This window comes from Rhinatrema bivittatum, chromosome 10 (assembly GCF_901001135.1).
Source record: "Rhinatrema bivittatum chromosome 10, aRhiBiv1.1, whole genome shotgun sequence".
Lineage (NCBI taxonomy): Eukaryota > Metazoa > Chordata > Amphibia > Gymnophiona > Rhinatrematidae > Rhinatrema > Rhinatrema bivittatum.
The window spans coordinates 27,731,618-27,753,398 of NC_042624.1; the positions used below are offsets into that span (position 1 = coordinate 27,731,618).

A 21,781-nucleotide genomic window follows, 5' to 3' on the forward strand; every position below is an offset into this window, starting at 1 on the left:
ACTAAAGAGAGACCCCACGTGAACGCAGAGATAGTGATACTCTAGGCATGCTCAGTGTTGCCAGCTAAAGTTTCTAGAAACTTTGACAAGTTTTCTGTGCCGGGCTCCATCTGATGTCACCCATGTGTGAGGACTAACATCCAGCTGTCCTGTGAGAACACCTGTTACAGGTAAGCAACTGCACTTTATTCACTGATTTTCTTTTTTGTTCTAACAAATTCCATGGCAAAATAAAATAACTGAAAAGAAAGTTCCCTAATTTACTTCAACAGGCAAATTATGCTGTTTCTCCCTTGGCTGCAGAATTGTGGGAGCCTGGGAGCATTGGGTATGGTTGCTCTGCCATTGGTTAACATCTGGCATTTTTAACGCTGCTTTGCTGTTAATACCTGTGGTCACCAGCTAAATAAGGAAGCTGGGCATCATAAAATGTTAACACATCTCTATTTAAGATACACCCTGAGGAGCTGCTTTATTTGGGAGTGTCACAAAAGACATTTTATGATCTGGTTTCACACAGTAGGGTAACCATCAGCATGAATCAGTCTATACCAGTTTGATATAATTTGTCTCTGCCCTTACTATGGGTGTTGCCAGGAATGATGTGGGAGTTGCTGCAGGAGGTTCCTGGAGACATAGGAGGGGGAAAAAAGTACGTTTTATACTTGCTCTATGGATCTTGAAAACATAATAGTATACTTGCTGGATCAGGCCCGGCTTACTGTGCGTTTTCACGCAGCGGCACACCCAGGGAGGTGGCATGCTGCCAGCAGAGCCAAACATGCCAGCGGCTGAAAGAGCGCGGGAATCCTGCTATATTCGTACTGTACAACCCACCGATCTTCCTGCTTGGGGGGGAGGGAGCAGAAGCTGTACATGTGCGTGCACAGCTTCTGCTCCTTCCCCCCCCCCCCCCAAGTAGGAAGATTGGTGGGCTGTATGCTCCGAAGATAGCAGGAGGCCCGCAGGGCTGTGATGGAACTCATCCTTCCACGACCTGAAGACAGCACAGGAGGCCTGCAGGATCCCATCACAGCCCAATGATAAAAGAAGACCATGCTTGTGTGAATGAGTGAGTGCCTGTTTGTGTGTGCATGCGTCTGTGTATCTGTGAAAACCTGTGGGCTTGTGAATGTGTCTTGAGAGCTTGTGTGTGTTTGTATGCCTGTGAGAGCCTATATGTCACACACAGGCTCTCACAGGCATGCACAGACACATGTCTCGGTGAGGGAGAGGCAGCCTGTGTGTTAGAGGGAGTGAGTACAGAGAAGGGCAACCAAAATGATAAAGGATGGAACAGTTCCCTTATGAGGAAAGGCTGAAGAGGTTAGGACTGTTCAGCTTGGAGAAGAGATGGCTGAGGGGGGATATGATAGAGGTGTTTAAAATAATGAGAGGTCTAGAAGGAGTAGATGTGAATCGGCATTCCATGAAGTTAGCAAGTTGCACATTTAAGACTAATCGTAGAAAATTCTTTCACTCAATGCACAATAAACGGACCCCTCGTCACTCATAGAATCCATTGTGAAACATATCAATTTAGACCTCCCATCTATGATCTTAGGCGACTTCAATCTTCACACTGATGTTATACCTCGCTCCTCAAACTGCGAAGCGCTCCTCACCTCCCTCAGTGCTATGGGATTCACGCAGATCATTAATAGCCCTACGCATAAAGCAGGACACACTCTGGACTTAATTTTCATCAATTCTAATTTCTCCTGCACATCAGTACCGTCTTGCACACCAATCCCCTGGTCAGACCATTTCTTGATAGAATCCTCCTTTTCCATAGATAAACAGACACACACTTCTCATCACCTTTCTACTATTCAATTCAGAAAACCATGCCCATCTGAAATCCTTAGTGATCAGCTGTCCAAGGAACTCACGAACCTAGACCTTTCTAATCCTGACTCAGCCCTAACTTCCTGGCACAAGATCACAGAAACAGTTGCTAACAAATGCTGCCCAACAATCTCTAAAACAATCAATCCTACAAAAAAAGGTAATCAACCCTGGTTTACCCCTAAACTAAAACAGATGAAACAGGAGCTACGCCACAGAGAAAATATATGGCGAAAAACACCCAACTCAACTACCCTGTCTAAGTACAAAGGCTTTCTACATCACTATAGGACTTCTATTCTACTAACAAAAAGAGAATTCTACGCCAACAAAATTCATCATTTTCAATACGATGCCCAAGCCCTGTTCGCATACGTCACTCAAATCACAAAATCAACTCCTCCACCTATCCCAGACGAACAAGCTCTATCTAAGGCTAATGAACTTGCTTCATTTTTTCATCAAAAGATCCTGAATACGCTCGCCCTTCTTCCACCAAATACTCTACCTCTTACCTCAGACAAGAATCCTCAATCAAGCAAGGGAGCCAAACTCGAAAGCTTCAAATCAATTTCTGTCAAAGAGATTGAATCCCTTCTAAAAAGACAAAAACCATCTAGCCATCCTGCAGATAATATTCCTTCAAATCTCCTGCTTCTCATACCAAACACGATCGCAAAACCTTTAACAAGTATCATAAATTGCCTTTTAACCCAAGGGAGTTACCCTGACAGCCTAAAAATCGCGTCACTCAAACCCCTTCTCAAGAAACACAATCTAGACCCTAATGTACCTGCCAATTTCAGACCCATCTCTAATTTGCCATTTTTAGCCAAAATAACAGAAAAGCTGGTAAACACCCAGCTTTCAGAATACCTAGAAGATCAAAATATCCTACACCCCTCACAATATGGCTCCCGCAAAGCACGCAGCACGGAAACCCTCCTTATCTCACTTACAGATCATATTATAATGGGTCTAGACAAAGGCTACTCCTTTTTATTAGTCCTGTTAGACATCTCCGCGGCGTTTGACCCCGTCAACCACTCCATTCTCCTGGATCGCCTAACAGATATTGGTATCTCAGGATCTGCCCATAGTTGGTTCAAATCTTTCCTCTACAATAGATCCTTCAAAGTAAAATCAACAACAAAGAATCGCCATTAACAAAATCCAACCTAGGCGTACCACAAGGATCTTCCCTTTCCCCAACCCTTTTTAATATTTACCTCCTCCCCCTTTGCCAATTGCTATCCGACCTTAATTTAATTCATTATCTGTATGCAGACGATGTACAGATTCTTATACCTATTACAGAATCTATTTCAAAAACACTCTCCCACTGGAATAACTGCCTTATATCTATCACTAACCTCCTCAATAGACTAAATCTGGTCTTTAACTCCTCGAAGACGGAGCTCCTCCTCATCTCTGCAAATGAAAAAAATATTCCCATTCCATACCCTCACAACGCATACATCACTCATAAGCAGGTGAGAGATCTAGGAGTAATTCTGGATAATAGACTAAACCTTAAGAAAATGGTTAATACTACATCCAAAGACTGCTTTTACAGACTCCAGGTTCTGAAACGACTCAAGCCACTTCTATTTTTCCAAGATTTCAGGACAGTACTCCAGGCGTTGTTATTTTCCAAGATAGACTATTGCAGTGCCCTCCTCCTTGGCCTATCCCAAATCGACCACTAAACCGCTTCAGATGATACAAAATGCTGCAGCGAGATTACTGACTAACACCAGCCGAGGAAATCACATCTCACCCATCCTCAGAAACCTACATTGGCTACCAGTAAATTTTAGAATCCTTTACAAATCAATCACCCTAATTCATAAATCCATCCATCACCAACTCCAACTCAACCTTGAAATACCCTTCAAACTTCATTCCTCCAACAGGCCAATTAGAGATAATCATAAAGGTACTTTGAATTACCCCCCAACTAAAGCTTCACGCCTTTCCTTGACCAAAGACCGAGCTTTTTCAATAGCAGGTCCATCTATTTGGAACAACATTCCTTCAAGCCTCCCATTAGAACCCTGTCTCATTACGTTCAGAAAAAAACTTAAGACGTGGCTATTCCACCAAGCCTTCGATGATCCTCCAGACAATCCTTAGTCATCTTTTTCCTCACTTGGACGTAGAAGATTAAAGTCCTCCAACCATTCAAACGAAGGACTCTGGCACTCACTGATTAAAGCATCTTTTGCTCTAATCCAAATTCCTTTTTGTATTATGCTTCTTTAATTACCTTTTGCCTTTAACTTTCTTCCAGCTCTTAAGCTTCCCAAGTTTTTTACTCCTTGTTAAATGTAACTTTACCTTATTCACTTCTCTTGTTAATTACTTTTTTATTGCTTCAGTTATACCCTTGTTTTATGTAAACCGATCCGATATGGTTTTTACTATGAAGGCCGGTATAAAAAAGTGTTAAATAAATAAATAAAGCTCTGGAATTTGTTGCCAGAGGATGTGGTTAGTGCAGTTAGTGTAGCTGGGTTCAAAAAAGGTTTGGATAAGTTCTTGGAGGAGAAGTCCATTAACGGCTATTAATCAAGTCAGAGCCAACCAAGTAAATTTGTCTCTAATGTGATCCTGCTAAACATGCCTACAACTACACCAGAAAGGGAGAGCCTTACCATGCTTAGCCACCTCCAACCCAATACACCTGCTGATCAGATAGTATTTCTTTCCAAAATACTTCCAATGTAGGACAGTAAACAGGCGGTGCAGTAAAAAACCCTCATCATGTTTACATTTCATGCACAGTGGGGTGGACACCATACCAACCTGGTGTCTACATATATCAAAGTAAGCATGATGTAGTAGTTTAAACTGCAGCTCTGACTAATGTCAATTGAACAATGGTGGAGTGCCTTGAAACAGCCCTTCAGGAATTGCAGAGGGGCTGCAGCAACCGTTTACATATGCTGTCATCCTGTTATTGTTTTGTGCATGAGAGCAGAGTCTTGTAGGGTGTCAGCAAAAGTAACTTCCTGCCCATTGCAGGGAATTTAAATAATGCCTGGCTAGAAGATAGGCAAAGAAAGAGACAATGTCAGTAGTATTACAACATTATAATTGTGAAAAACTGAACCCCCTAATTTGGCCCAGCCCCAAAAAATAGAAGCATATTCCACCCCCGGGGGGGGGGAACGGACCTCTGTTACCTACAAACAGGAGCAGCAGAGATTGAGAATCCGCTCAAACCCCATTGCTTACGAGGCCATCTCCAAGCCAGTGTACACGGGTTTATCAAAATTCTAGGGTATGCTAGCGGATGCCTTTCTCCAGGCGGGACTTGGATGAGATACAGTGACCGAGAACCAACCCCGGCTTGCAACAAGAGTATTTACCAGAGCCATTCACCTATAAATCTCAGCTGACAAGCTACATTATACACCCGCAAATTAAAAAGGTCTAGAGCCTCCCCCACACGTCTTTAGAGCATTCCAGTTTGCCATGACTTGTGTGCTCCTTTAACCTTCCAAAGAGGTTAACCATAATATCCTTCCAAAGAGGTAAACCATAATATCCTTCTTAACCGGCTTTCAGACATAGGAATTGCAGGTTCAGCCCTTAGATGGTTCGAATCTTTCCTTAGCAATAGAGGCTATAAGGTAAAAATCAAAAACAAGGAATCACCTCATACTAATGCACCATTTGGAGTCCCCCAGGGCTCCTCCTTATCACCCACCCTGTTTAACATTTACATACTCCCTCTCTGTCACCTACTCTCAAACTTCAAACTCAAATTCTATATATACGCAGATGACGTTCAAATTTTAATCCCCATATCAAACTCACTGGACTCAACACTCAGGTTATGGAACTCTCACCTGCAAACGATCAACCATCACCTATCAAGCCTCAATCTTGTGCTCAACACTTCCAAAACCAAACTTTTGCTAATTACTCCAGAAGGCAATCCCATCCTTCACCAATCGCAAGCTATTACACAAATATCCCATGCTAGAGATCTTGGAGTCTTAATTGACAGTCACCTGAACCTAAAGCATTTTATAAAACATACCACAAAAGAGTGCTTCTACAAGTACTCAAACTCAAACCGCTCCTATTCCATTATGATTTTAGATCCGTCCTCCAAGCTATTCTGTTCTCCAAGATCGACTATTGCAATTCCATTTTGCAAGGTCGCCCAGCCTCTACTATTAAACCTCTCCAGTTGCTTCAAAATGCAGCGGCAAGAATTTTGACAAATACCAATCGGAGAGAGCATATCTCTCCCATTCTAAAAGACCTTCATTGCCTCCCAGTAAACTTCAGGATCCTTCATAAATCACTCACAATCATTCATAAAAATATCCACCAACAGACCCCTCTTGATCTGCTTCATCCTCTCAGATTGCACTCGGCGGCCAGACCCTTAAGGGATGCCTACAAGGGATCCTTACATGTTCCTCCAATCAAATTAGTGCACCACTCAAACATCAGAGACTGGTCATTCTCTACCGCAGGCCCTTCCATCTGGAACGCCATGCCTCTAGACCTCAGACTGGAGACCTGTCTACTAACTTTTAAAAAGAAACTAAAGACATGGCTGTTCAGCCAAGCCTTCCCCACTACAAACCCCATTGCCTGATCTAGTATTGTTCCATCACTCACTTATGTAAACAAATAATCCACATTTCATGCATAGTAACTATTAGAGGTCGGCTTCTTGCCCCCCTCTTTTGTATATAGTATTTATTTTCGTTCACCCTCTCTTTATTTCCTACTCCCAGTTAAGGCATCCTTGTTATAATGTAACTTTTATGCTCCTTGAATTAATTATCTCTTGTTGATTGGTTAATTGTATTTACTGCTTAGTTCGATGTAAACCGAGTTGATTTGATTTGTATCAAAGTCTGTATATAAAAGCCTTAAATAAGAGAGAAGAATGCAGCTTATTCCAGTCCCGCACTGAAAGCTAGCAGGGTAACATTTGCGCTTGTATATAATTTTTGGAACAATCACCATTTTGAGAAGCGCATTTCTATCAAAAAGGGAGAGCAGCAAAGATTGCCACGCCACCACCTGAGACCGAATCTGTGAGATGACCTCTCTAATGTTTAACTCGTGCAACATAGCTAAGTCCTGTGTATCCAAACCTCCAGATATCTTATTTTAGAATGAGTCCACACCAGGGGGAAAGGACCCTCCCAGCGTATCATTAGGGCGGGGGGGCCAGTGCCAGGGCCTCAGACGTAGAAATTAATTTTCAAGCCCGCTGTCATTTATACATTTCTCACTTTCGATGGCAGGAATACTGTCCTGAGGGAGGTCCACAAACAAAAGAATATCTACAAATATAGCGATCTTTAAAAGGTGGGTGCCAATATAAATGCCCGGAAACTTCTTTTCCTTGCGCAGCTTGACTGCCAAGGGTTCTATGGCCAAAAGAAGGGAAAGAGGGCATCCCTAGCGGACCCTGCATCTCTGCATTAATCAGTATACATAACCCTAAGCCACTGTAGCAGCCTACCAGAAAAAACATACGTTTGTAGCACCCAAAACATGTACCCCCACAAAACTGAATCAGTAGTCTTTTCTGCATCTAAACTAAGGACAGCTAATTCTGGGTTAACATTGCTTTAAGTCTACGAACATTTTTCACACCTTGTCTCCCTTTTACAAATCCAGTCTGGTCAGGGTGAATTAATACAGGGAGAACCTCATGAAGCCTGTTTGCTAGCACAGCAGCCAAAATGTTCATGTCTGTTTATCAAAGAAATAGGACAGTAGGAGCCCACCTCTGAGGGGTCTTTACCTTTCTTAGGCAATACTACTATCATGTATTGGTTCATAACCAGGGCCAGATCCTCTGAGGAAGCCAACTTATTGTAAATGTGAGCTAATACATGAAGCATCGGCAACTTCAAAATTCAAAAAATTTCAGTCCCAGGCTAGCGGGCCCTGCAGCTTTACCTACTTTCAGGCTCTGTATGACTGAAAAAATTTCACCCTTTCTAATAGGAGCGTTGAGTCTCTGTCACTTCCAGAAATTGATCTGGCCATAGGAAATCCTGAAAAAAATACTCTAACTTCAGAATTCATTAATTTACTATTATAAAGGCCACTTTAATATTCCAGAAAATGGGCTGAAATGTCAGCTTGAGCACCAGTATGATCTTTGATACCAGTTATGTAAGATCTGGGACCCTGAGTTCGGACCAAATTGGCAAGTGATAGAACTGAAAAAATCGAAGAGATTTAGAAGCCTACTGGAACAACAAATTATTCAAGGCTTCACGCGCTTGGTCCACTTGAAATTTAGTGGAATCCGATAAATCAACCATGTGTTATTGTGCAGCTTTTAGGGCTTTAACTGTGTAAAATTTCTGCATTACGTATGTGCTTAGTGTTTGCCTCATAGGCAGTAATCTGCCCCCTCATTACAGCTTTACCCGCCTCCCAAAGCATATGAGGGGAAGTACCAGGAGTGTCATCAAACTTTAGATATATCTGCCCAGCACTTAGTCAGATAATCATCAAACATCTTATCAGAGTAAAGTTCAGGGCTCATATGCCAGGAAAAAGACTATTGTTGGGGACACTCTCATAGACATTGGAGCATGATTGGTTAGGGAAATAGTACCAATAGTAGGTTCACAGATACCAGGAAAACCTTCTCAGAAACCTTCTCAGAAATCCAAACGGGAGTAAGAGTTGTGAGGATTAGAATAGAAGGTAAAATCCTGTTCTCCCAGATGAAGCATACGTCAAACATCTAATAAGCCTAGTTCTAGACGAAGAAAGTGAATCCCCAGCTGATCTCCTTTTCAATCTGTGTGCTTGGGAGGCTTGCAGTCCTTCATTCTATCAGCCACAATCCCCACCTACCACTAAGCAGTAGCCTGCAAATTGGGAAAGTGAGCCCACGAGGTGAGTAAAGAATTAATAGGAGTACACATTGGGCACATATAGATTACAAACAACCACCCTCTGCTGGAGGAGCAATCCTGCAGTTACAACATACCCTGCCCTCTTTATCTTGGATTATACGCTCCATTTGAAAAGATAACTGTGAATAAGGATGCTCACGCTTCCTGGAAGAAAAAGAATAGGCACACTGCCCCACCCAGTCTTCCTTCGGTTTCGCATGCTCTGCATCAGAAAAGTGGTCTCTTGTAGCAAGAGTAACTTTCTATATTTTACTGGGGAATGAATTCCATCTACATTTAGCGAGCAAAATTTAACCTGCACCATAATTCTCAGTAAAACAGGTAGTGAATACACAGCCCATGAAAGGGCCAGTCAGATGCCATATAAACACAAACCTGGGGCCTCCCAGCCTAGACAACAGCCATGTACCAAATGTCTCTTCTCATGTCTGTAGTATATAAACACCCGAACATAAGAATCATCCCCCAGATCCCACTAGTCGTACCAACAGCCATATACACACCCATACAACTGTTATACATCCAAAATACTTCCCTCCTGCTCCAAGTGGCACAAACATCCCCTGACAGGGCCAACACAGTACCCTGCACTATGGGGCATCCCTCTGGGCATCCTCCATCCCACAATAGCAAAAAAGACCAGGGGTGTAATGCTCGTTACAAGATCAACAGATATGATCTTCAGACATAAGTCAGGAGAGGTGAGAGCAAGCAACATTGCTATGCAAAGCTACATTAAGTCCAGGCGATGGGCCAAAAAGATAACTGGAATGTGCTCAAACAGTCCAACATTGAAAATGGTCTGTAAAGAAAGGAAACCAAATCCGAAAGTCCTCCAGACACCTCTGAGAAGTCAGGACATCCTCATCCTTTAGCAACAGTCTTCCATGGAGGTCTCCATACGTAGGAAACAGTAACTCAAACTGAAAGAACAAATGAACCAGGCCCTGAACACTGCCCAAAGGTGCTCAGCTCGCTGCTCCACGCTCCAAGGTAGTCAAGAATGCCGATGCTTCGTCCTTTTTAGAGAAGTAAAGCACCTTATTATCGTGATGTACATGCAGTTTAGCAGGGAATAATAAAGCGAAGCGTATCCCCCCATTTGTGCAGGTTGGAGCACGCAGGAATGAGTTCCTTTTGCATGGCAGCCACATGTGCAGAAAAGTCGTTAAATAGGATCCGGTGGCCCTGGAATTCCATATTTGAGTGCATGGGGGCAGCACACATCAGCTGGGTTTTATGCGACCAATTAATGAGTGCCATCACTGGGCAAGGCTTACTATCTTTGTCCTTCTGCGACACCTTAATACCTTGAAGATTCAAGTTGCAGCCCTTGGTTGTTATAGGTGGTGAGTCAAATGAGGGCCTTTTGTCTTCCCGACATGTCTCCTTTCTTGAAGGGAGTTAAGCATCTTTGTTTCCCTTTCCGGCTTCTGGTTCCTCTGTGGAACCTTAATTTGGACCTGGAATTCTGGCAGGTCTGACCTTTTGGTCACTGCGTGCTTTTTCCTTGCAGCTGTTTACCTTGAAGTCGTTTTTTTCTGATCGCAATCTATTCGGCAAATTGGATCTTTAAGCTGCAGGCTCTTTCTTGCTGCAAGCCTTTTCTACATATGACTGAGCAGTACAGCTTTGGGACTGTGCCCTCCTTTTTTTTTTTTTTTTGCCAAAAATGGTTCCGGAGTTTCATTTCAATTGGTCCAATTCCTTGCCCACCTTGGTCAGGGACAGAGGTGACAGCATCGCCTTTGCATTCCTTGGATGTCAAACGACATTTGTTGCGGGACTTAGAGGTGACTAAATCTGTTCAGAAATTGGATCACCTGTTTGTTCCAACGGTGGCGGTAAGAAAGGAGCACTAGCGACATGGGCAATGATAGCCCATTGGGTTAAAGAAGTCATTACGGCCGCCTATGTGGCTGCTGAGATTGCTTTGCTAAAACGTATTAGATCCCCTTCCACGAGGACTTTTACAGAGAATACTGGTGGGCTGATATCGGGGTGGGACTATATATCCATGACAGCTTCTTACTCAATCTCCATCTGCTTGCAAAGGTTGGGGGATTGGTCTGCCCTTGTTAGAGGAAAGGAAATTAGATGAGTAGTAATTTCTCTCTACTTTCTCCACGTTTCATAATTTCATATTCTCTTTAATCGTACTAGTTATCTTTTCTAAACTGAAGAGCCCTCTTGAAGGTTTTTTTTTATATAGAATCTGTTCCATATCACTAATCATCCTTGTTGCCCTCCTCTTACCTTTTCCAAGTGTACTGTTTTTCCTTTTTAATATGAGGTGATAGGAACTGCACACAGTCCAGTATTCAGAATGTAGGAATGCCTTGGACTTGTTCAATTTTGGCAGGTGGGTTTATGCAGCCTCTTTCTGAGGCAAACACCCAGTGTGTAGCCACGTATGAGCCATGTACAATATCTGCATTTGTTTAATATTGGCATAGAAAAATGAGCTTGGAATTTGAGACTGTGTGAAGGTTATCTCTTCGATTTTATGTTCTAGGAGGAAGCTGTCAAATTCAGAGACCCTGAGACTTCAGAAAATGTGGACTCAAAGTCATCAGCTTCTACAGGAGAAGATAATTTATTAGAAGAGTGTGAGAACCATGAGAATCAGGCAAGCTGTATTTCAGAAACTTTCTTCAGTATGGTCCAAAATTTTGCAGCAGTTAAGAATACCTTAGGAAAATAAGTAAAAGCTTCTGAACTGCAGGAAAGATACCAATCAGTCAGATTTCTGAATAAAACATAAACATGCATTGTACATGGAATTAGAGAGAATTCATTGTACAGAATACCGTATTTCTGTGCATGCCATCTTTGTGCATCCACTGTTCATTGGCTGTAACCGCTTCATTACTGGGGCTTCAGTCTTACTGAATTAAACTAATGGGAGAATATGCATCTACCATTAACAGGTTTGAAGATTTAACATGTGGTTAGCCATACATATGCTTGTGCTTTTTCATGTTAAGAGTTTGCCTGCTGGACCTATTCTTTTGTCATATAATAATCACAATAAATTAACCAACATGGGGAATCAAACGACTGAGCTCTAACTTCTGATGTCCGGTACTGATTTTATGGGTAATAACAGTTAATCTGCTTAAAACTCAAACTGCGCACCCGCACCATTTTTACTTTAATTATGGTATTTACTATGTATAAGTCGTCTCATCATTTAAATTATGCTTTCATCACCAAAACTCCCCCCCTGTGAGCTTAATTTCTTGTGCTGTTCAACACATTTTTTTTGGAACTTGAGTGTTTCATACGATCATAATTTCAAGCAACAACTTCTTTTCTTAAATCAGTGCTCATGCTTGCCCGACATTGGCCATGTTTTAATGCCCAGCGTCTGCCTCAGGGGCTGGAGAGCTGGGTATAAACATAAATGGATACTTAAAATCAATGTAACATGCCCAACAGCAAAAAGCTAAAATTTTCACGACTTGCTTGGTTACAGCATTTCTTTTCATTCATCGACCACCTCCTTTCCTGTCAGATAATGTGAATCATTATTGCTTTGCTTTTTAAATGGATTTGGACCAATCAAATCCCCTCCCAGAGCCGGAAGTCGCCTGTCAGGTTAGGTTGTGTGAAATATGCTATTTCCTCCTAAAAGATCCTTATAACTATAAAAAAAAAAATAAAAAAAAATTAAGTTCCTATTTATGATGAAAAACGGTCCTTCTAAACTTATGTATACAACAGCCATTGATAATCAGAAAAAAGCAACGATCCAAATGCCATCTCTGTAATCGTTGTACACAACACTGAACAGTTCCCTTGCTGGTCCACCTCACAATTAACAGTGTGTTACTGATAGCTCTTTCACGTCAGTTATACTGTTTTTAAGGCCCTATAGGTCCGCTGTTTGGACAATGTAACCGCTATCTTATGCTTTCCAATTCTCCTATGCTGAATTTCAAAAGGCGGAATATATCCACTGTTTTCATGTTAAACTTAAGCCAAACGGGTTGTATTTATAGCATTTGCCAATAACCAAGAGCAACTGTTACTACGAAGAAATACCAAGTTTCTGTGATCTTTTAGGTATAAACGCTGGTGTTCAAAGACGATTAAATACCCCAATGGCTCCACTGTGTGTGAAGGGTTGTATTATATTAGAACAAGCCGTTAAGCTCGTTAAAACGGGCTACATCCCTCTCTCTCACCTCCCCCTCTTTCTCTCTCCCCTCACTCTTCACCACCCCCTACCTCCCTCCCTCACCCACTCCTCCCCACCCTCCCTCCCCTCTCACTCAGTCCCTCCCTCCCACTCAGTCTCACTCACTCCCTCCCTCTCACTCACTCCCTCCCTCTCACTCACTCCGTCCCACTCACTCACTCAGTCCCACTCACTCTCACTCAGTCCCCACTCCCTCCCTCAGTCCCACTCCCTCCCTCAGTCCCACTCCCTCCCTCTCACTCAGTCCCCCCCCCAGTCCCTCCCCCTCACTCAATCCCTCCCTCCCTCCCACTCAATCCCTCCCTCTCACTCAGTCACTCCCTCCCCCCTCTCTCCCTCAGTCCCACTCACTCTCCCTCAGTCCCACTCACTCTCCCTCAGTCCCCACTCACTCTCCCTCAGTCCCACTCCCTCCCTCCCTCAGTCCCACTCCCTCTCACTCAGTCCCCCCTCTCCCTCTCACTCAGTCCCACTCCCTCCCTCTCACTCAGTCCCTCCCCCTCAGTCCCTCCCTCTCACTCAGTCACTCCCTCCCACTCTCTCTCTCCGTCCCTCCCTCCCACTCAGTACGTCCCTCCCTCTCTCTCTCTTCTCCCTCCCTCGCTACTGGCCGCTACCACCGCCCGCCGTCGCCGCTACCGCCGTCGCCGCCACTCGCTACCGCCGTCGCCGCCCGCTGCCGGTACCGCCGCCGCCGCCCGCTGCTGCCACTGGACGCCGCTATTTTTTTTCTTTCTGACGCTGGCTCAGACCGACGTGCTCGCCCGCACATGCGCGGTAGAGCTGGTCTCTACTGCGCATTTGCGGGCCGTCGGTCAGAGCCCATTTATAAGGTAGATCTCTTGTCCACCTTTTTGCGCTACTTCTGAGTCCATGCTAGTGCAGTGTCTTTAATGCATCAGATATTCTTCACCTAACTGTCATGAAAGCAAGTGCTATATCCAACCAGTCAGTACAACCCTCAGTATGGGTTTGGCCCCATGCCTATTTAAGTTGTATGTTATCTTCTAGTTCTATTTCATTTACTTAACTCAGACCAAATGGGGGGTCCTATCCTCAAGTGATATTGACTCATGTCCACAAATTATAAATTGTGAATTTGCTAACAATCTCATTAAAATGTTAGTAAAAGACCGACCACTCTATCTTCTTATTGAGGCCCCTTGGGACAAGAGATTTTAATATAATACAACCCTTCGCACACGATGGACCGATTTAAATAAATACCCCAGTCATCTTTGAACACCAGCGTTTATACCTAAAAGATCACGCAAACTATCAGGGTTTTTTCGTAGTAACAGTTGCTCTCTGTGATTGGCAAATGCTATAAATACAACCCCAGTTTGGCTTTAGTTTAACAAGATATATTCTGCTTTTTGAAACTCAGCAGGGGAGAATTGGAAAGCGTAAGATAGTGGTTACATTGTCCAACAAACAACGGACTTATAGGGCCTTAAAAACAGCATAACTGACGTGAAAGAGCTATCAGTAACACATTGTTAACTGCGAGGTGGACCAGCAAGGGAACTGTTCAGTGTTTTGTGTACAACGATTACAGAGATTGCATTTAGATCTGTGCCTTTTTTGATTATCATTGGCTGTCGTATAAGTTTAGAAGAACAGTTTTTCATCATAAACAGGAACTTAATGTTTTTATAGATATAAAGATCTTTGAGGAAATAGCGTATTTCGCACAACCTAACCTGACAGGCAACTACCGGCTCTGGGAGGGAATTTGATTGGTCCAAATCCATTTAACAAACAAAGCAATAATGATTCACACTATCCGGCAGGAAAGGAGGTGGTCGATGAATGAAGAGAAATGCTGAAACTAAGTAAGCTGTGAGAAATTTTAGCTGTTTCTTTGATGTTGGGCATGTTACATTGATTATAAGTATCCATTTGTTTATACCCAGCTTTCCAGCCCATCAGGCACATGCCAAGCATTGAAATACCACCAGTGTTGGGCGGGCATGAGCCATGTTTTTGTTTTTTTTTTGTTTTTTTAATTCTTTATTTCTCATTTAAGAAAAGTTGTTGCTTGAAATTGACCACATGAAGATCAGCACAAGAAATTAAGCAAGTTCACATGGGGAGTTTTGGTGATTAAAGCATCCATTTAAATGAGACTTTTTATTATATATTTTTTTGGTTTTTTTATATATACATAGTAAATACCATAATTAAAGTAAAAACAGTACGGGTGCACAGTTAACCAGATTAACTGTTATTACCCATAAAATCAGTACCGGACATTGGAAGTTAGAGCTCAAGTCGTTTGATTCCCCATAATGGTTAATTCATTGTATATAGGGGAGATTTATAATAGAGGCATTAGTATATTCATAGTTGACAATATAATAATCACATACAAAATGGTTTTTAATTCTTCCTTTGCCAGTCCTTATTTAAAAAGAATATGCAGAATGTTTCCTTTTGGTTGACTTTATTTTATCTGACACTGTGAATCAAGTGTTTTGGTATGGGGACGTAACAGAGACCCTCTGCATTTGAGTGCACTGCATACAGTAATTATGTGTAAACATAGTGCTTGTGTGTTCCATGTGAATCTGTTTTCCTTGTTGGTCTTTATTGCATGGTTACACAGTTGATTGGCCAAAGGACCAGAGATCATGAAATCCTGCCTTATAATTGTATGCATCCCTGTGTTATAATCTAGAAGATAAAGCAAACACTGCATCTGTAGTCATTTCTGCAAGATTCTTTCCAGCCTCCAAATCGGGCAGTCAGATTTCAGTTTTCCCGTCGATAGCAGGGCTGAATTAGCCATGCTGTCTGGGAGTTTTCTCAGTTAGTACAGAGTTTTGAACTTTGTACGGCTGCATGGTGAGCATCCTGCGCGATTGCCTTGCTACCTCAGTCTTTTTTTTTTTTTCCCGCGAGCAGTCTGCACGCAGGGTTTTTCTCCTCCTCGTCTCTGAAGAGGTTTTTTCTCAAAGTTAGTTTTTTCTTCATTTCTTCTGGGCAGTGATGGCTCCTAAGCCATCTGGTTTAAGTACTACCAATGCTGTAAAATTATGTCCATTACAGATGAGGATATCTGTAGGGTTCTTACTCTTTAAGGTAAAATAATCCCTTGCAAAATCCCTTAAAGTGCAAGTAAATCCCCCTTTTTATCTGTTTTCATAAGAAGCATTGCTCCAGCTTGGACAGTTCAGCACATTGAAGCCTTTGTGTGGTTTAGAAAAAAGTACAAAATAAGCTCAGTAACATTTTAGAGAGGTTTTGAATGGTGAAACCCAAAACTAAATTGAACACTCAGTGTGGTTTGTCAAAAGTAAAATATGGTGGAAATGTCTTTGTCCCGATTCCTTTCATCCCGTTTAATGCATGCCCATCTTTGACTTCCACTACTTAAATTTGTAGGCGAGCATAGCCAGGTTTGTTTCTTGGTTAATGACCACAAGTATTTCTCTTCAAAGTATATTGCACATGCCTGTTGTCCCCAACTGCATTATTTTATTTTGTCTACATTAAATCTCATTTTTCAGTTTACTGAACATTTGCCTGGCACATCTATATCCCTGTATGAGTCCTACAGTATACAGAGAAATGATTTACTCTCTGGGCAAGATTAAAACCCCAATAATGACAGGAGGATAATACCAATGCTATTCAACTAGGAATTGTCAGTGCACTGGGATGGACTCATACTTGTAGCTTCTGGTACTAAATTCCAATACAATTAACAGGGTACAAGAGCAGAATCCCTAAATTCTCCTGGGAAACTTGAAGCAGACCCTTCAGAAAGCTTGGATGACACAGCTCCTCACCTGGCTAGAAGTATAGAAAACATTTCCAGTTCATCTCCCTCCAAGATCTCTCCAGACTCCCAATCAGAGTAAGCCTTTCAATTTTAACTTTTAAAAAACATTATTAAAATGTCTTTACATGTTAATGTTTCCTAGACACTTTATATGCTAAAAATTTGCTATTAAGGCACACAACCAGAGATTCAATTTTGTAAGCTGTATTTTGTATATGTAGGCTATGCCATTTTATATTTTCCACATTTTTTTTAATATCTGATCGGATTCATGCTGATTTATACCATTAACTTGTTAAAGACAATGAAAACTAACAGTAGAAAGCCATGAATTTATAAAGCATTGCTGAATAAATCTTACTGCTCTTACATTTGCTCTGGATACAGAGCTGCTTTCTGATGTGCATCAGTTTCAGAAAAAATATCCCTGACAGACCTTGTAAGGTTCTAGGTATGGGAGATCTGTGCTTGGCGCAGCCAGCAAGAGTAATCTGATCACTCTTGCACTAATTGACCACAAATACATTTTGTTCTCTGAGTTGCAATAGTGAAACTACTGCATTATTGTGGGCTTGCATTCGGCATAGAGTACTTTCCATTATCCTTCATTCCTGTACTTTGGCTTCTGGAGCTTAGAGCACCAGTGTGCACTTCCCGTATTCTGCAAAGAGCATAACCATATTTTCCGGTGTATAAGATGTTTTGTTTTTGTCTGGCATTCCCATCACTGCGTTTTATAAGCCGGTGCAACTAATATGCGGTGCTTTCAGTGTCTGTCCTTATCGACAAAGCCTCTGTGCTGCTTGCTCCTCCACATGGCCCCGCCAAAAGCCACTTGCACACCAAGCAGCCCGCTAACATTTGCACTCCCCCCTAGGACGCCTCCCACGTATGTCTGGAATGCTGGGCACTCATCTACTACACCTCATCCTCTCACAGCCCATCGCCGTGATCACTCACATCTTATCTAACAAGTCGACTTATCTACTAAATTTTCATGAAAAGGGGTGCCGCCTAAACACGGGAAAATGCAATATAATCTGAGGTGTGCCTGGAGCTGAGGTGAAAGTGCTGGTTTGAGTCATGAGCTAGTCAGGCATGCTTGAGAGCTGATGCATAATTTTCAGATTTGATCACATCCTTTAGTTGCAGTTTCACAAGCAAGATAGGACATGACTTTTTTATTTTCACTACACTAAGCAGAGAATCAGCTGTGCAGCGCTTCTGATTGTGCCCATTTGTGATGAGTCTATCTGCCTACACTGGGGAAAACGAGATTAACAGGTAAGTAATCTCTCCATTGCTGTAGTTACACGATGTTAGGTTCCATATTAGGAGCTACCACCCAGGAAAAAGATCTAGGCATCATAGTGGATAATACTTTAAAATCGTCAGCTCAGTGTGCTGCAGCAGTCAAAAAAGCAAATAGAATGTTAGGAATTATTAGGAAGGGAATGGTTAATAGAACGGAAAATGTCATAATGCCTCTATATCGCTCCATGGTGAGACCACACCTTGAATACTGTGTACAATTCTGGTCGCCGCATCTCAAAAAAGATATAGTTGCGATGGAGAAGGTACAGAGAAGGGCAACCAAAATGATAAAGGGGATGGAACAGCTTCCCTATGAGGAAAGGCTGAAGAGGTTAGGGCTGTTCAGCTTGGAGAAGAGACGGCTGAGGGGGGATATGATAGAGGTCTTTAAGATCATGAGAGGTCTTGAACGAGTAGATGTGACTCGGTTATTTTCACTTTCGAATAATAGGATGACTAGGGGGCATTCCATGAAGTTAGCAAGTAGCACATTTAAGACTAATCGGAGAAAATTCTTTTTCACTCAACGCACAATAAAGCTCTGGAATTTGTTGCCAGAGGATGTGGTTAGTGCAGTTAGTGTAGCTGGGTTCAAAAAAGGTTTGGATAAGTTCTTGGAGGAGAAGTCCATTAACTGCTATTAATCAAGTTTACTTAGGGAATAGCCACTGCTATTAATTGCATCAGTAGCATGGGATCTTCTTAGTGTTTGGGTACTTGCCAGGTTCTTATGGCCTGGATTGGCCTCTGTTGGAAACAGGATGCTGGGCTTGATGGACCCTTGGTCTGACGCAACATGGCAATTTCTTATGTTCTTATATATCAAGAGCAAAGTCCACATTTGAAAAACCTGTTGGTGTTTTATACTATTGTAGTAATAAAGGAAGTAATTACATTTTGAAAATAAAATCTGCATTTTGTAGAGGTGCTACCAATATTTTTAAGTAAGAGGCAGTGTACAAAAAATCAACTATTTTTGAGTTTCTCTTATGACAAACTAAGTGGTACTTTAGCATTCTTTTGTGTAGGCATTAATTTGGATGTGGGATGATCGGTTCAGAAGATTCTTTTAACAAGCATATTTAAATTTTTTTCTATACCGCTTTTACTATCAACAAAGTTCAAAGTGGTGTGCAAAATTAAAACAAAATACAATACTACATGATAAAACATATAATTCACACAATCAACCATGCCAACAGCACAAAATAAAAACAGCAATACAGATCGGCACCAGAAGAGAGAACTAAAAGCTTAATGAGATAATCAGCATCAGAAATACTTGCAGTCATAAACAAGATATCCCCCCAAACATAGAAATGATGGCAGAAGAAGACCAAACAGCAAGCTTTCACAGTTATTTTTCTCATACTTATTTGTTACTCTAACCGCTGAAGTCAGGGCCCTTATTGGTAACTTTTTTGGTTCTAATTTTCTTCCACCCCTGCCATTGAAGAGAGCAGTGCTGGAGCTGCATAAAAGTGAAGTATCAGGCTTAATTGGTTTGGGTTAGTAACTGCCGCAACAAGCAAGCTACTCCCACGCTTATTTGTTTACTCAGACTATGCAATTCAGTCCTTGTTGGTAGTTGTCTGAATATACATCCTCTTATGTTCATTCCCCCCTGCCATTGAAGCAGTGAAGTATCAGGCTTAATTGGTTTGGGGTAGTAACTGCCGCAACAAGCAAGCTACTCCCACGCTTATTTGTTTACTCAGACTATGCAATTCAGTCCTTGTTGGTAGTTGTCTGAATATACATCCTCTTATGTTCATTCCCCCCTGCCATTGAAGCAGTGAAGTATCAGGCTTAATTGGTTTGGGGTAGTAACTGCCGCAACAAGCAAGCTACCCCCATGCTTATTTGTGAATGCAAATCCTTTGTCATAAGAACATAAGAAATTGCCATGCTGGGTCAGACCAAGGGTCCATCAAGCCCAGCATCCTGTTTCCAACAGAGGCCAAACCAGGCCACAAGAACCTGGCAACTACCCAAACACTAAGATCCCATGCTACTGATGCAATTAATAGCAGTGGCTATTCCCTAAGAAAACTTGATTAATAGCCGTTAATGGACTTCTCCTCCAAGAACTTATCCAAACCTGTTTTGAACCCAGCTACACTAACTGCACTAACCACATCCTCAAGCAATAAATTCCAGAGCTTAATTGTGCATTGAGTGAAAAAGAATTTTCTCTGATTAGTCTTAAATATGTTACTTGCTAACTTCATGGAATGCCCCCTAGTCCTTCTATTATTCGAAAGTATAAATAACCGAGTCACATCTACTCGTTCAAGACCTCTTATAATCTTAAAGACATCTATCATATCCCCCCCCTCAGCCGTCTCTTCTCCAAGCCTAACCTCTTCAGCCTTTCCTCATAGGGGAGCTGTGCCATCCCCTTTATCATTTTGGTTGCCCTTCTCTGTACCTTCTCCATCGCAACTATATCTTTTTTTGAGATGCGGCAACCAGAATTGTACACAGTATTCAAGGTGCGGCCTCACCATGGAGCGATACAGAGGCATTATGACATTTTCTGTTTTATTAACCATTCCCTTCCTAATAATTCCTAACATTGTTTGCTTTTTTGACTGCTGCAGCACACTGAGCCGACGATTTTAAAGTATTATCCACTATGATGCATACATCTTTTTCCTGGGTGGTAGCTCCTAATATGGAACCTAACATCGTGTAACTACAGCATGGGTTATTTTTCCCTATATGCAACACCTTGCACTTGTCCACATTAAATGTCATCTGCCATTTGGATGCCCAATCTTCAAGTCTTGCAAGGTCCTCCTGCAATGTATCACAGTCTGCTTGTGATTTAACTACTCTGAATAATTTTGTATCATCTGCAAATTTGATAACCTCACTAGTCGTATTCCTTTCCAGATCATTTATATTTATCCCAGGACAAGCAGGATGCTAGTCCTCACATATGGGTGACTTCAGCAACGGAGCCCTAGTGCGGGAAAACTTCTGTCAAAGTTTCTAGAAACTTTTGACTGGCAGCCTGAGGCTACTGGGCATGCCCAGCATGCCATGATATTCTCTGCCACAGGGGTCTCACTTCAGTCTTCGTTTTTCCGCGCAGCTGGACAGCAGCACGGATACCGGAGCCCCTTGAGTTTACCTCAGAGTTATTTTCTAATATATATTTCTCTTCATTAAGGGGTCTCAAAAATATTTTCACATATCACCGGCTGGTGAATTAATTTCGTTTGAATTTCGTTTTTTGTTTTTTTTTTTTAATTTCCTGTCATCGGTTGTCGATGTCAAGATGTCCTCAGGATTTAAAAAATGCCCGACTTGCAACTGCACAATGTATGTTACCGATCCGCACGAAGAGTTAGATGTCTCGGAAAAAAACATGACATTTCATCATGTGAGAAATGTCAAGAAATGACGCCAAAAGGCCGTAAGCTCCGCCAGGAGAAGATCCAACAGCTATTCAGTTTACAACTGACACCTTCTCCAGCTACTTCTTCGAAATCTTCATCCGGAGTATCGAAAAAGGTACTGTTAAAAAAGCGCCGAGTTGACTGTTCCGGAGATAAATCCTCCCCTACCCCGTCGACATCGTCGATACACTCGGCAGTAGACGTACGGCCTAAGCATAAACATCGCCACAGAAATGCCCCGGCTTCACCGTCGGCACTTGGCCGAGGAGAACAGTTATCGAAACAGCCTAAACTTACT

The 21,781-nt window shown here is 42.2% G+C and overlaps 1 protein-coding gene across 7 annotated transcripts in view; it reads left to right on the plus strand.

The window, feature by feature from the left end:
* Nucleotides 1–21,781, plus strand: part of SUCO (SUN domain containing ossification factor) — a 238,504-nt gene that overhangs the window by 54,560 nt on the left and 162,163 nt on the right. For all 7 annotated transcript variants that reach the window (XM_029618558.1, XM_029618553.1, XM_029618554.1 and 4 more), the window contains exons 3-4: nt 11,287–11,400; nt 16,689–16,837. In XM_029618558.1, coding sequence (XP_029474418.1) covers nt 11,287–11,400; nt 16,689–16,837 — 263 coding nt within the window. The remainder of the gene's footprint in view (nt 1–11,286; nt 11,401–16,688; nt 16,838–21,781) is intronic.